Source organism: Ambystoma mexicanum, chromosome 7p (genome assembly GCF_040938575.1).
Source record: "Ambystoma mexicanum isolate Mex_15411 chromosome 7p, UKY_AmexF1_1, whole genome shotgun sequence".
Classification (NCBI taxonomy): Eukaryota; Metazoa; Chordata; class Amphibia; order Caudata; family Ambystomatidae; genus Ambystoma; species Ambystoma mexicanum.
Window position 1 is genome coordinate 281201560 of NC_090939.1, and position 15538 is coordinate 281217097.

At 47.6% G+C, this 15538-nt stretch overlaps 1 protein-coding gene across 2 annotated transcripts in view; it reads left to right on the top strand.

The window, feature by feature from the left end:
- The window catches only part of SCAF4 (SR-related CTD associated factor 4), a 1175829-nt gene that overhangs the window by 96539 nt on the left and 1063752 nt on the right, over positions 1-15538 (top strand). For both annotated transcript variants that reach the window (XM_069636348.1, XM_069636349.1), the window contains exons 3-4: positions 562-606; positions 1028-1189. In XM_069636348.1, the coding sequence (XP_069492449.1) occupies positions 562-606; positions 1028-1189 (207 nt within the window). The remainder of the gene's footprint in view (positions 1-561; positions 607-1027; positions 1190-15538) is intronic.

The following is a 15538-nucleotide window of genomic DNA, read 5'->3' on the forward strand; positions in this document are numbered from 1 at the left end:
TTCACAGTAGCTTGGAGAGCAGCCAAGGCTAAATCTCTGGAAGAATCCTCAAACCCGCAACTCCGGGGCACCTCTCTCTGGAACCAATGGCGGAAGATCAAGTCCCCAGCGACCCCCAGACGATGAAAGAAATGTGAAATTCAGAACGGTAAGTAAGCATCAGTTGCCTGCCCTCCCCATAGAATACGAATGAGTCCCACGAAAAAGTGTTCCAGCTGTTCAGTCGCAGATATCCTTAACCTAATCCTGAACACGCTGCGCTCCACCTCCAGCTTATTCTGTCATTGCGCTAGTCATCTCTATCAATTGAACTATTGCTTACATGATATAATCTACCTTCATGCAATGTGATGCTCCACTATTTCATATTTAAGACCACTGTCTGCCATGACCCATTGAGCTTACAGCACTTCAAAGCTATAACACATGGCAGCAGCCGCTATGCAAATATCACAGAACATAAAATATGAATGTGCTTACAGATTTGGTATGGTTTTTAAATCAAATAAGCTTCACAAAATCTCTTTGATGGTTGTTCTTTTCACTTTTCTTTCACTACAGCTTTACAAGCATGTTGTTCAAATTGTGGAAAAATTCATCAAAAAGGTAATTGTACTTTTTTCCCCTCAAATTTTACTCGCCGAATATGTAATTCGTGGTTAAGCAATTTGTATAAAGATTGATGGAATATGCAGACGGTTCAAATGTACCATTTGATATGCTATAAACAAGTAGCAGTTTTATTTTCAAAGAAAGTTTGGAAATTGGGAGTGAAGGGGTTTTCTTAAGCATTATCCACGAAGAATTGTTTTGGGTTCAGCCCTTACAATAGTCTTGACCCTCTAATGCTACAGCGTTTGTACAGATTTGGATTTGTAGTACAAAACCAAATAAGGCCACATCTTAGTGTAGTATAGGTGCAAAATCATTATTGTGCAAGTTCAGTCCATGTTGTAGCCAGCTGCAGAATTTGAGGCACAGTTAAATCAGTTTGTGGATTTTTTGAAATATATTTGCTTTGTTTCAGTGTAAACCAGAATACAAAGTACCTGGATTGTACGTAGTTGATTCGATCGTTCGTCAGTCTCGCCATCAGTTTGGACCTGAAAAGGATGTTTTTGGTCCAAGATTCATTAAGAATTTAACTGCTACATTCCAGTGTCTCTATCTTTGCCCATCTGAAGAGAAGGTATGTTTTGGAGACATATTTATAAAATTGTGTATAATTTTGTGTGAATGCTATGTAAATCAGTTTCCCAATATGACTGGTCAGTAGTAGTCGTTTGTAATTTGTGAAGCACCTTCATTCCATTGGTATTGCCTCAAAGCGCTTGTGGGTGAACGCCCTCTCGGGTGGCCAAAGTCCATGGTATGCGAACATTGTATTGTATTTTGTTATTTATATAGCGCTCTTTCCCCACTTGTTGCCTCAGTGCGCTTTTTCCTTGGTTGAACACCCTTGGTGACCATAGTCAATGTGGTTAGAGATTCTAGGGGAATAGCTTAGATGCATGTGTGTATGATTGCCATTCTAAGACTTGGGTGGCTTGCAAGGCTCGACTAGGCAGCCCAGTAGAGGTCAGACACGTGGGTGGGTGCTCTTGAGGTTAGAGAGAGATTGCTGTTGTTGAGTCTGTGAGGCCAGCTAAACCGGGTGGTGGTCGCTGTATGCTAGTGGCAGGGATTTTGTGGTACGTCTGGTGTTTCAGTCTGAATGGCATGTGTTAAACTAGGCTGGATGTGCTTAGCGACCTGTTCTATCATGCATGGATGTTTGGCAGTGCCTGCGGCCGTGTCCACGCTAGTGGTGTGAGCAATATGTACCGTAGGCTGCGAGAATTGCTTATTTGTCCGGGTCTAGAGTTGAGTCCTGTAGCGATGGGCCTAGGTTACCTACTGTAGCTGATGTCAGCGTATGGTAAACGGACTAAGCACAGCTAACTAACAGTGCAATTTGTGCAATTTAACAATGCTAACTAACAAGACTAAGCATAGCTAGATATGAGAGTCCTTTATAGTGGAGAGAGGCCTACACCTAACAATGCCGTTTGAGTACAAGACTGAACACAGCTAGATTTGAGAATCCTGTACAGTTAACAATAGTTCATTAGACACAGGGCTACCATTTACAATTCTTATCTAAATGAGGCACATGCTAGTAACCACAGTTCCGAAGTAGGGTAATGTAGAATGGCAGTGTTTTCTAGAGTAGAGTAATTGCTCTACTCCCCACCCATGGCACACTTACTTGGGTGGATTGATGCTTGTTGAAGGCTGGTCACTGCCTTCCCTGCTGACACATCTTGGAGCCGCTCTTTGCCGCGTGGCCCTTAGCCAAAGGGGCTGCCGGGCAGAGGGTGTCCCTGGGAAGGACTATTAAGTACGGGAGTCAGAAAGGTTAGAATGTGTGTGTGCACTTGATCACAAGGAAGTTGGGAAAGATGGCCGGTTCCAGTTAGCTTCCCATGTTAATGTGCTTTGAACTGTTCAGGTGAGTGTGTGAGACTTGTATCCAGCTAGACCGAATTTTTGTTGTGGGACTTAGCTGCATTCTGATGGCAGATGTGTTTTAGACTGGTGTATGGGGGTGAATGTGGGGGGCCGTACCTGCGGCTGGAGTCCAGCAAAGTGGTGCATAATATGTACCTTTGCCCCTAGTTGGTACTCTTGCTTTCGATTTTGCCATGGAATCAGTTTGTCGGATCTGCTCCAAATTATGCTTTACCTTGCTCTGGGGATATCCTGGGTGGGCAAATAGTGTCACGGCCAAAGTGTCATGAGGGTAAGCATGAAGTGGGGGGGGGGTGGGTTTGTCAGGCTGCTGGAGGGAAGAGACAGGTTTTGAGGGTGTTCCTGAAGGACAGGTGGTCTTCTACGCAACAGATGCTGTGTGGGAGCTTGGACAGAGACAGATTTAAGTTTTCTGTTTGGTTGGTAGCGTGCAAGTTTGAGGAATTCAGGGTCTGTCTTGTGGAGGGCACAGTGGGTAATGCTCATGGGCTTGAAAGTGGTCTGTCGGCTGATGGGAAGACTGGAGCACCCTGAGGGCAGTAGTAATGTGTTTTCTTGGGGACTCTGCAGAGTTTTGGATCTGTTGGAGCTTTCTCAGCTGATAGGAAGGGGCGCTCATATAGAGGGAATTTGCATGGTCTAGGTGGGAGAGGACGGTGGCCAAGAGAGCTTTGAGAATGCTCTGTGAGGGTAGGATAGATGGGGGAAGATTTATCTGAGGATGCAGAGGTGAAAGTGAAATCTAGTTATGGCATTGATCTGGTGAGTTAGATCTGAGTCCAAGGTGCATCCCAAGTTCTTTACTGAGTTGGATCCTGCGGTCAGAGGGCTTAGGAAGGACGGCCAGGGGGTTGGTTGGGAGAGAGTGCAGTCTTAACGCAAATCAGGATTTCGGTTTTACCAGGATTAAGGAGGAGGTGGTTAGCCTGTTCATCCAAAGGTCGATTTCGGTGAGGCAGGAGGCAAGATTAGAATGGGGATTAAGGGGGTGGCCGGGGTTTTGGGAATCTTAAAAATGATCAGTCTCCTCGTCGTAGTTGTGGCAGGTTATATCATGTTAGTGGATGAGCGCTTGCAGAGGACTTGGGTAGAGGTTGACTAAGAGGTCTGGAAATGGTTGGAGACGCGCCTGTGGGGCGGGGTCGGGGGGACGAGAAGTTACAGATGTGGGTGATGGCGACGAAAGAGGAGCTCCATTTTAAAACAGTCCCTGTTGCCTAGAGAGTGCAGTCTGTCCGTGAGGATGTTGTGGTCGATGGTTTCAAAGGCCACCGAAAGGTCAAGGAAACTTTTATTTTCAGGCTGCCCTCGGCCACCGCCTCTCCCTCTCTCATCTCTGATTGCCTAACTGCCATTCATGATTGGTGTGCCGATATATGATCTTTGTCGGAGAAGGAGAGAAGGACTGTGCGTTTTGCATGAGCATGTCGGATCGGACTATGAGGGATCGTCGGACCAATCTCTCCAACTGGCTAGAAGGCAAGAGCCCAGCAGGTGAGAAGTCCGAGCGGTCTTCTAAGGTCCTGTGAGGGCGCCCCGGCGACGGGGGCCCAACAGAAGGCAAAGCACTGCAAGTCCGCAGGTACCAGGAGCGCCAAACGGTCAGGCTCCTCAGCTGCCAGGCAGGGCGCACCTTCACCGACGCCATCAACCGCGAGCCAACGTTCAGGCTCTGGCTCGGGCAACAGAAAATCCAAGTACCCGGCTAAGCTTCTGGCGAGGCCCCGGTCGATCTCGAAGGAACAGGCCGAAGGGGAGCGAGGTGGTGACCCTCCCCCTAAGGTGAAGGCCTCGATTGAGGGAGTCTCTGCGGCCCTGGCGAAGCCTGTGGAAGCTACCCCAGGGGAGGCAACCTCGGGGCCCAGAGTTTCCCTGCCTCTGCGGAGGGAATCCTCTTTTAAGCCCATCGAAAAGGCCCCCGTGAAGACCCCGGTGGAAAGAGGTGGGGGGGGGGCGGTGGCCGACACGGACACAACCTCCGAGGAGGAACTGACCGAGAATTTGGAAGAGGCCCGGTCCCACGGGAGGAATCCCGACGAGTGGGACGACGAGAGCGAGGGTGGCAACGAGGTTCCGGTGGAGGAGGAACAACCGTCACAGCTCGAGTCGCAAGACAACTCACCGGCCATTTTGACGGCAATCCAAGCCTTATGCACGGAGATAAGGACGAGACTGCCCCTACCCCTGACGGACGACCCAGCTGAACCGGGTCCGCCAGGAAGCCCTCCAAACAAGAGGAGGAGAATTCATCCGGCTCCCCTTCAGCCCACATGGCCTTCTCAACCTTTGTCGCCTTCCCTGGTCCCGAGGGATGACACGGGAACAGACAAGGCGGCGATGGGGATGGATGACGACGACGGGACTGACCTCCCGTCTCTGATTCCTCGGGTGTCGCCGCCCGACGAAATTGGCTCCTTCCACGCCATGATTGCCAGGGCGTCCGAGCTCTTTCAGCTCTGCCCCGAAGAAAAGGAAGGAAGGCTTCCTCTACCAACGGCGCGAGGCCAAGAGGAAGACTGTCCTCGCGGTGCCGTTGCTGGATGACATCTGGGACGAGAGACTTGCTCTCCTGAAGAACCTGTCCACGACGCCTGCCAAAAGGGACCGGTACGAGAAGAAGTACCGGGTCCCCGACGGCTCCCCTTTGTGCCTTAGAGCACAACCGAACCCGGATTTGGTCGTCTCGGCAGCGGCCAAGAAGAAAGCGGGGGGGAGGGGCCTTGGCTTCAACTTGCCCACCGGACGGCGAGGGAAAGAAGCTAGATGCCATGGGACGACGAGTCATCTCGTCTGCAGCAACGACGATTAACGCGGCCAACGCCCTAGCGATTGTGGCCCGCTACGACAGGGAGTTGTGATACAAGGTCGCCCCCATGTTGGACTTCCTCCCAGACAACAAGAGGGCAGAGGCCCTGCGATCCTACAGGAGGGTGAGGTGGTGTTGGAACACGCCATAACAGTGGCCACGGACATTGCCGACACCAGTTTCCGCTGGTTGGGCAATAGCGTTTGCCTTTGACGGCGAGGATGGCTCAAGGCGACGGATTTCCGCCAAGACGTGCAAGCCAAGGTTTTGGACATGCCCTTCGACGGGAACAATCTGTTTGGAAAGACAGTGGATGAGTCATTGCAGGCCATCAAGACCGACACAGAACGGCTCGGGCCTTGGGAGTTCTGCAACAACGGCGGCCGCCCTTTCGGAACTCCGAGGCAAGCAAGGTGCCTCCAAAGGATTCAGCGGCGGCTCCTTGACGTACCGTCAGGCGGCCCGCTCCTCGTCCCAAGAAGCTTACAGGGGACGTGGCAAGTCAGGTGGATCTCGCCAGCCGCCGCGTTGGGCCCCCACCGAAGCACCCCGGTGGGAGGCCAGCTGACGAAGTTAGTCAGTGTGTGGGAGTCCATCTCCACCGACGGTTGGGTGCTGGATGCCCTGGCCCACGGGCACACTCTAGAATTTTGAAAATCCAATTTCAGCAATAACACCTCTAGAGCAAATCCTATGTGCCTTGCTTAAACTATTTTAGAGTTCCTGGGTCTGCACTTGAAGTGCCTATATTGTGGCTGAATCATTATATGAACGAAACAAGTAAAGAAAGAAGTTGGTACTCCTGGTGCGATCCTCAGAAACAACAATAGTCAGTGATGTAAAATAAAATCAATTTATTTCATGTATTTTTATCATACATTTATCATCCTTTAGGCATTTGTTAATCTCCCAACACGTGTTTCCCCATAACTTTAGCTATGGTTCTTCAGGAGAGATTTCTAAATAAACAAAAAAAGAACACTATTTTTTTTCTATATAAATATTCAAAAGTATTCTCTATTTTTAGTTACAGAACAAGAATACCACATGTCATATCTATATAGAAGAGGACAACTCACCCTTATTATTTTTTCCTTATTTTCTCAATCTTGTTTGGTGTTATTGGTTGTTTGTTTTTATCTTTAACTTATACGAGAAAATTCAGATTTTCATTCTGATATCTGAAAAAATGTATGCAGTTTTTTTAGTAAATTATGTTTTGATCAAAATGGCCTCACTTCTATGCAAGTATAGTGAGCACTGAGCTATTCCCAATTTCAGTGCTTCAGATTGCATTTAATAGTTATTTTGATTACATGTAAGATGCCATTTGTCAAGTTTAACATTGTGTTAAAGAACTGATAATTTGCCAAGTTTAACAAGGTATAGGCTGTAGTAGCCATTAGTGTTAAAGAACTAATAGTTTAAGGCATACCAAAATCCTGAATTCAAAAAATGGGGTGGATGAATCCTAAGTGTTACCTTATATTTTAGTTGGTGCTGGTCCATTGCCTTGATTCCTCCACGATACTGGATGGATCAAGCACTGTCAAATCCTTCTATTTGTATGCCGTTCTGCGTGATGACGTCATCACGTTAACATGCCGCGATTACGTCATATGCATAGAAACGTACGGCGGCCATTTTAGAGTAATAGTTGGTACGTTCAACGAACTGTATATCTGTTATTCCTTTAAACTTTATAGGAACTGCTGATATATAAATCACGTATATGCATACCTATTTTAAGCCTGTGTAAGTAAATATTAATTGGCTGGAAATATTATGGCATTCCAAAAGATGAACATACAAAGTCAGTATCTCTCGAACAAAAAGAATAGAATGTACACAATACTGAGAAAAGTGAAAAAGAGAGTCTAAGCAATAACATGATGTAAGAGTTAGTAGAGGGTACAGAATATACGTAGAACCTCAATTATTGCTGCGTCTCACCTGCAAGTGACTGCTATTGCATGTTAACAATGTAAGAAGGAGAAAATGAATGAAAGATTTTTATATATTCCACAGATTTTCTTCCTTTTTTTGTTTGAATATCTAATTTAGTCGTGCAGGTTATTGTTTTTAGAGCCAATATGCCATCTCAGGTTCTGTGTTAAATCCAGTATGGCATGTGTCCAAAATATAAATCCATTTCGATTCTGGTCTCCGTAATAATAGTTCTGTCTCCTCCTCTTTCTGGTAGATCTATTTTTGCAATTCCCAAAAATCTGATGTCGTTGAAATCTGACTGTGTTCTTTGGTGAAATGAGTAGCCATTGGGTATCTGGCATCTCCATTCTTGATTGCTCTGAAATGTTCCAATATACGTGTCTTGAGTTCCCTTATTGTACTGTCTATGTATTTCTTTTCACAGATGCATTGAATTGCATAAATTCCGTATTTGCTCCTGCAATTTATGAATTGTTTTATGTCTTGCATTTTCCCAGTTGGTAGTTTAAATTGTTTGGTACCATTAAGCATTTGAGGACAGATAGTGCACTTGCTGCATTTGTATGATCCTGTTGGTGCTGGCACTTTCAAAAATCCACTGAGATTGTTTTTCATTGGATTCCTTAGGTGACTAGGACTCCGTTTTTTCTTTAAAGTTGGCGTCTTTCTGTATACCATTCTAGGTTTCTCTTCAATAAAGGTATTCAATGTGTCGTCTATTTGTAAAATGTTCCAGTGTTTGTTGAGTATTTTCTTTACACTGGTGATTTCACTGCTGAATGTTGTAATGAAATTCATTTTCATTTCTTTCTTTCCAGTTTTTTGTTTTTCCTTTAGGAGACTAGTTCTTGTTACTTTCTCTGCTTTCCTTATGGCATGATTTAAGGAATCTTCATTGTATCCTCTGTACGAAATTTTCTTAACTCGGTTAGATGTTTTTGATTGTCTTGCATCATGTTATCGCTTAAGTTGACTTTTTCATTTTTCTCAGTATTGTGTACATTCTATTCTTTTTGTTCCAGAGATACTGACTTTGTATGTTCATCTTTTGGAATGCCATAATATTTCCAGCCAATTAATATTTACTTACACAGGCTTAAAATAGGTATGAATATACGTGACTTATATATCAGCAGTTCCTGTAAAGTTTAAAGGAATAACAGATATACAGTTTGTTGAACGTACCAACTATTACTCTAAAATGGCCGTCGTATGGTTCTACGCCTAGGACGTCATCGGGGCACGTTAACGCGATGACGTCATCACGCGTGACGCGGAACGGCATACAAATAGAAGGATTAGACAGTGCCTGATCCATCCAGTATCGTGGAGGAATCAAGGCAATCGTACCTTGTGAATGGACTAGCACCAACTAAAATATAAGGTAACACTTAGATTGTGGATTCATCCACCCCATTTTTTGAATTCAGGATTTTGGTATGCCTTAAACTATTAGTTCTTTAACACTAATAGCTACTACAGCCTATACCTTGTTAAACTTGGCAAATTATCAGTTCTTTAACACAAGGTTAAACTTGACAAATGGCATCTTACATGCAATCAAAATAACAAATGCAATCTGAAGCACTGAAATTGGGAATAGCTCAGTTCTCACTATACTTGCATAGAAGTGAGGCCATTTTGATCAAAACATAATTTACTAAAAAAACTGTGCATACATTTTTTGAGATATCAGAATGAAAATCTGAAGTTTCTCGTATAAGTTAAAGATAAAAACAAACCACCAATAACAGCAAACAAGTTTGAGAAAATAAGGAAAAAAATAAGGGCGAGTTGTCCTCTTCTATATAGATATGACACATGTGGTATTCTTGTTCTATGTGACTGCTACCTAAAAATAGAGAATACTTTTGAATATATAGAAAAAAATAGTGTTTTTTTGTTTATTTAGAAATCTCTCCTGAAGAACCATAGCTAAAGTTATGGGGAAACACGTGTTGGGGGATTAACCAATGCCGAAAGGATGATGAATGTATGATAAAAATACATGGAATAAATGGGAGATTAACCAATGCCGAAAGGATGATGAATGTATGATACAAATATATGGAATAAATGGGAGATTAACCAATGCCTAAAGGATGATGAATGTATGGTAAAAATATATGGAATACATTTTTTTTTATACATCACTGACTATTGTTTCCGAGGATCGCACCAGGAGTACCAACTTCTTTATTTACACTCTGGAATTTCTAAAGAAGTGCCCCCGAATTCCTCCCATGGCCAGGAAGGAAAACCACGTCCCTTAACTGCTGTTAGAGGGAAGGACGATGCACAAGAAAGGAGCCATCAAGCTCGTCCCAAAGAGGCTCCGGGGCTCCGGAGTATACTGTAGATACTTCCTCGTCAGAAAGAAGACAGGAGGTTGGCGTCCCATCCTGGACTTGTGTCGGCTAAACAAATACATCAAGGCACAGAAGTTCTGGATGGTCACCCTCCAGCATGTGCTGGGCCAGCTGGAGGAAGGCGACTTCCTATCGTCGTTGGATTTGGAGGATGCGTACTTTCACATCCCCATCTTAAAAGGACACCGAAAGTTTCTCAGGTTCGTAGTCCAAAGACTGCACTACCAGTTCAAGGCCCTCCCATTCGGATTGAAGTCGGCGCCCAGGGTGTTCACCAAGTGCCTAGCACCAGTGGCTGCGCCTGCAGGGTTCCACGTCTACCCCTACCTGGACGACTGGCTCATCCGAGCAGGGGCAAGGGAACTCGCCGTCGAGAACACAGCGATGACAGTCCGGCTGCTAACGGGCCTGGGATTCTCTATCAACTCCCACCTGGTTCCGTCGCAGGTTGTGCTGTTTCTGGGAGCCAAACTCGATACAGTAGCGCAGTTGGCATCGCCGTCTGAGGAAAGGACGCAGGCCATCCTGGGCAATGTACAGCGTCTGCTGGCCACGTACGTGGCCAGGGTGAGGTCCATCAAGTCCCTTCTCGGGATGATGTCCTCTTGCATCTATCTGGTGCAGGCTTCGGATGTGTCCTCTGCGGGAGTTCCTCGACGCCCGTTGGGTGCAAGTGACGGGCAGCTTCGAGGACAAGATCTCGCTCAACGAGGTATTCCGCAAAGCAATTCGATGGTGGGGCACCCGCGCGCATCTCGCAGCGGGCACAGACTTTCAGACCCCAGCATACCAGGTGACGGTGACGACGGATGCCTCCCTGGAGGGGTGGGGTGCGCACACCGGAGATCTTCACGCGAGAGGCCTTTGGCTGCCGGAGGAGAGGCCGCTCCACATCAACATACTGGAGCTCCGAGCAGTGTTCTGGACCCTCAGGTCATTCTTCCCGTCCCTCAAGGGCAAGGTGGTGAGGATCTTCACCGACAACACCACCACAGTGTTCTACATCCAGAAGCAGGGGGGGAACCAGATCCCCAGCCCTGTCCAAGGAAGCCCAGGATCTGTGGCACTGGGACGTTGCCCAGGGGATGTTTCTGGTATCTTCATCTAGCAGGGATAAAAAACACCATTGCCGACTCACTCAGCAGGGAGCTGCGCTCGTGCCACGAGTGGGAACTACAACAGGATCAAGTGGATCGACTCTTCCAGCGATGGGGCAAACCCCAAATCGACCTATTCGCGACTGCGACGAACTCCAAGTGCCAGAAGTTCGCCAGCAGGTTCCCCCAGCCGAGGAGCATGGGCGGTGCCTTCTTGTTCCCCTGGGACGGCCTGTTCCTGTATGTGTTCCCTCCATTGCTGCTCAGACTCAACTAACTCGAGGTCTCGGTGCATGGTGATCCTCGTCGCACCGGCGTGGCCGAGACAGATATGGTTCCCAGACCTTCTGGACTTGTCAGTGTCCCCACCAGTCAAACTGTGGACGGACGCAGATCTTCTCTCCAGAGAAGGAGGCGCCATTCTTCATCATGACCCGGAGTCGCTGAACTTGCAGGCCTGGCTCCTGCAGCACGAGTTTGGAGGGTACGATATCCTGGCTGACTGCAGAGAGGTTCTTGCAAAGGCCAGGGCGTCCTCAACTCTCAAGCGCTACGGACACAAGTGGAAGAGGTTCTCTGTCTGGTGCTGTGCACAGATTAACCCGCTACTGATTACAGCCCCTCAAATACTACTGTACTGTTGCTGGCCAAAGCTGGATTAGCTCATGCTTCCATCAAGATACATCTGGCAGTGATTTCCCGATACACCAGAACTGCAGGTCGGTCGTCCCTGTGGTCTCATCGCCTGGTGAAGGAGTTTATGAAAGGACTGTTCTGATCGTTCCCGCCGGTGAAGGCTCTGGCCCCGGCGTGGGAGCTCAACGTGGTGCTGACAAGGCTCATGGGCCCGCCATTCGAGCCTTTGCATTCGGCTCAGTTGAAGTTCCTGTCGTGGAAGACAGCGTTCCTTGTGGCCATCACCTCTGCACGACGCGTGGGAGAGATTCAGGCCCTATCCTGCAAGCCTCCATACTTGACTTTCCACGAGATGAGGGTGGTGCTGAGGACGCACCCCTCCTTCATGCCCAAGGTGCCGTCGGACTTCCATCTCAACGAGCCCTTGGTGTTACCAGTTTTTTTCCCCGTCGTCTCCGGCCGAGAGGACTTTGCACTCGCTGGATGTAGCTAGAGCGCTGAAGTTCTACGTGGACCGAACGAAGAGTTTTCGGAAGACATCACAGCTGTTTGTGAACTTTGGACCTGTGAACCAAGGGAAGGCTCTCTCGAAGGGTTCCATTTCCAGACTGCTGCATCATGCACTGTCATCAGTTGGCAAACCGACGTTGCCTAGCCGTCCGAGAGCCCATTCGAACAGAGCAATCGCTGCTACTGCGGCGTTCTGGTCTGGTGTGCCCCTGCTGGACATCTGCAGGATTGCTACGTGGAGGTCGACGCACACCTTCACGAGATTCTACTGCGTCGACCGGGTTTCCAGGGAGGAGTCCAGTCGGCAAGGCAGTGCTGCGCAACCTGTTCGCTTAAGGTGAGCCTGGTGAGGAGTTAAGAGATGCTTAATGTTGAGTTTATGTGATGCTTAATGTTGAGCCTTGCCACCTCCTGTGGGTGTGCATGTGTGTACTGCTATGCATCCTTGCATTCATGACCATGTGAATCCATGTCAGACCCCAGGCTGGAGAAGGAACAAGTTACTTACCTGTAACTGTTGTTCTCCAGCATGGGTCTGTTATGGATTCACATGCAAACCCTCCCTCCTACCCCTCTGCTGCTCTTCACTTGGTCATACTGCCACTTTACGTGCTGCCAAATCTGAAGATGGCCGTCAGGGGCGGGCGTAGGGAGAGGGCAGTCATTGGCTGGGGGCAGTATGACCCAGAGACCAGTGATTGGTTACTACGAAGAAAGACCGATCAGAAACGAAACTGATACTGATTTATTTTTTTCTTTACCGAGGATTCCCAGCCTGACTGGGAATATTCATGAGCATGTGAATCCATGCCAGACCCATGCTGGAGAACAACAGTTACAGGTAAGTAACTCCTTCCTCTCCTTCCCCCAGAAGCTCATGGTATCCCAAGCTCTGGTTCTCTCTAGGTTGGACTATTGTAACAGCCTCTTTTCTAAATCTACCTGTCTCCACTCTCTGCCCTCTGCAACTAATCCAAAACAGGACTGCAAGACTTGTCGTTGGCCTCAAGCCCTGGGATCATATCTCTCAGCTATGAAATCTCTCCATTGGCTCCCAGTGGATGCAAGGATTAAATTCAAAACTCTCTGCATTGTCCACAAGGCTTTCTGGGGCCTGGGTCCGCAAATACCTCCCCTCTCGAGCTCTTCGCTCCTCTACCTCCAACTCCCTCAGGGTCAGTCGTTTTTCAAAGAAACAAGCTGGGGTAGATCTGTCTTAGGCTGGGGCCTCCCTCTGGAACAGCCTCCCTGCCACTCTAAAACTTGAGGAGAACCTTCTCTGGTTCCGGAAGCACCTCAAGACCTTCCTCTTTTCATCTGCCCTCTCCCCTGCTGATCTGTTCTCTTAGCACCGTGCACCTGGCCCCCGGCTGTCCTCCGGGCCCAGGTACGTGCGCACCCCACCACCGCCCCCCACCTCCGGGCCACCCCTTGCACTGGGGTCTGTATCTGTACCCATACAGCCCCCCTTTTTCTCCCTGCACTTATCAGACCTACCCTATCTGCTGCCTTAAACCTAGCACTTCCAGATTCCTGGCTGCACTATCACTGTTTGTTGCCTTTTATTAATTTATTATTTCTGCTTCTCCTCTGCTTCGCACTTTCCACTTCTCCCCCTTCCATGCACTTTTCCCCTCCCCCATGCACGTGCGCGTTCTCACTGGTCCTAGTAACATCTGTTTTCTTCTCCCCTGTTCCCCTCCCTTGCCTTGTCGCGCTATGAAACACTTATGTTAATGTTAAAGGTCATTTGTACCGCGCACTATCACCACCGGAGTGGTCCCCTGGTGCTCTGGCGGCTCTGAAAGGGGGAGGGAGGGTGGGTTCGTGGGTGGAGGCTGGAAAAGTGCAAGATTGCAGTGATGTGCTGTTGGCATCCTCAGCCCGGTGGTTCCGTCGGCTGGGCCTGGGGTGTATGCGGCCGGTAGTCGTCGTGTGCTGATGTGCGAGTCTGTGTGTTTTTGTTTTGTTGTTGCAGTGTAGTGAAGTTCGTGCGGTTTGCTGCGCTAGAGGTTTGTGGTTGTTTGGTTTGGAGTTTGAGAGGTGTATGCAGAGAAGGAAATTGTTAGTAGTATTGGTTAGTTTGTATCTCTATCCTGGACTGAACTGGTTGGGCTTGTGTAATCTTACACGACGGGATGCTTGTACACCCGGAGCCTCAGGAGGTACGTGCCCGTTTTTGCATTAGAGGCCGTTTGAGGATTTAGCTGTCCCCTCCGCCCGCTCCCTTAACCTTGCATGCTCCTCACCCCCTCCACATGATTAGCGCAGCTGCTAGTGTCCATATTTCCGATTGTGTGGTGATTGGTGGTATCTTGTCCGTTCCACAGCCCCGTGGTACCTAGTTGTGGCTGTACGGGTGGTGAGGGATGGTAAGGGTTGGCTGGAGTAGTTGCCTCCGTTTCTCTGGTCTCGCGGGTGGACCTGTGTCCAGCGTCAGCCCTACTGCTGCTCAGGGTACTTCTGTCGGATTCTAGGGGTTTGTCAATGTCCTTTTTTTGATGAGTCGTTTGTCTTATTGTTTCGGTTTTAGTCTCTTGTGTACGAGCACGATAGAAATAAAATATCAATATCAATCACAAGGAAGAGTCTCTGCAACTTTGCTGTGAAAGAGCAATCTTGCCTTCCCAGTTTGAGGGATGAAAAAAGCCCTACTGTTACCAACCCAGTGCCTTTGTTTTTTTAGTTTTTGCATTCTTTGTCACATTGCATAAAGTACAGACAAAATTCACAATTTTGCTCATTTAGTGATATCTATTGTTTTGCTGATTTCAGATAACCTGAACCTATTTCTGCTCAAGCAAAGCTTTTTCCGACTCTTTACCCAGGGCAGACTTGTATTTTTGTATTTAGCTTATTGTCCACAATGCTACCATGCTGCGTGTGCTCATGTTACCCCTTGGTTGTTCCTAGGTGATTTATGATCACCCAGGCAGTGTTTAGTGCAGACTGGTAGCAGCTGTGTAATTCTACCTGTTTACACCTTTTGTATAGGAAAATTGTTTGACATGTTATCTGAACTACTGACTTAGTTTTTCCGACAGGAATGAACATATATGGTCCTTAACCTTTGCAAGCACAGGCACTGCACAGATCCCATAAAGACACCTAGTAGTAATGGAATCCTGGTAGTGCTTCATAAGGTTCTCTTATCCACCTTAATTCACATACCCCTGTGTGCCTGTGAATGTGGTGTTGGACTGGTCATCCCTGCTGTTCCGCAATTATACTGCCCGCCTGAGTACAGATATAAACATTGGTTTCTGAATACCTTCTCTGTCCCCACACTATTTAGAACAGCAAGAGGTCCTAACCGTCAAGGCGAAACGAGAACAACATGCATGGTAGTCCTCCTTTGCCAAAGATCACCTTGGCCGAGGGCCGGCTATATTTTTCAAGAGGGTATGAGCCAACATGGACGCATCCAAAACAATGGAATAGCAAGCAGCAAAGAAAAATGTCCAATCGGGGGTCTATAAAATTAAGACTTAGTATTAAAACACAAACTGCCCACTCCTGTATTAAGATGCACAGTGCGGGAGAAAAGGGCACTGGGCATTTAACAGGAGTCTTCAGGAAAATAGATACGTCTTGTATAAAAGTCCATGCAGTTCAAAAATGTCTTTAAGGGATCAAGCAGGGTCTTCAGTCTCTCTGTG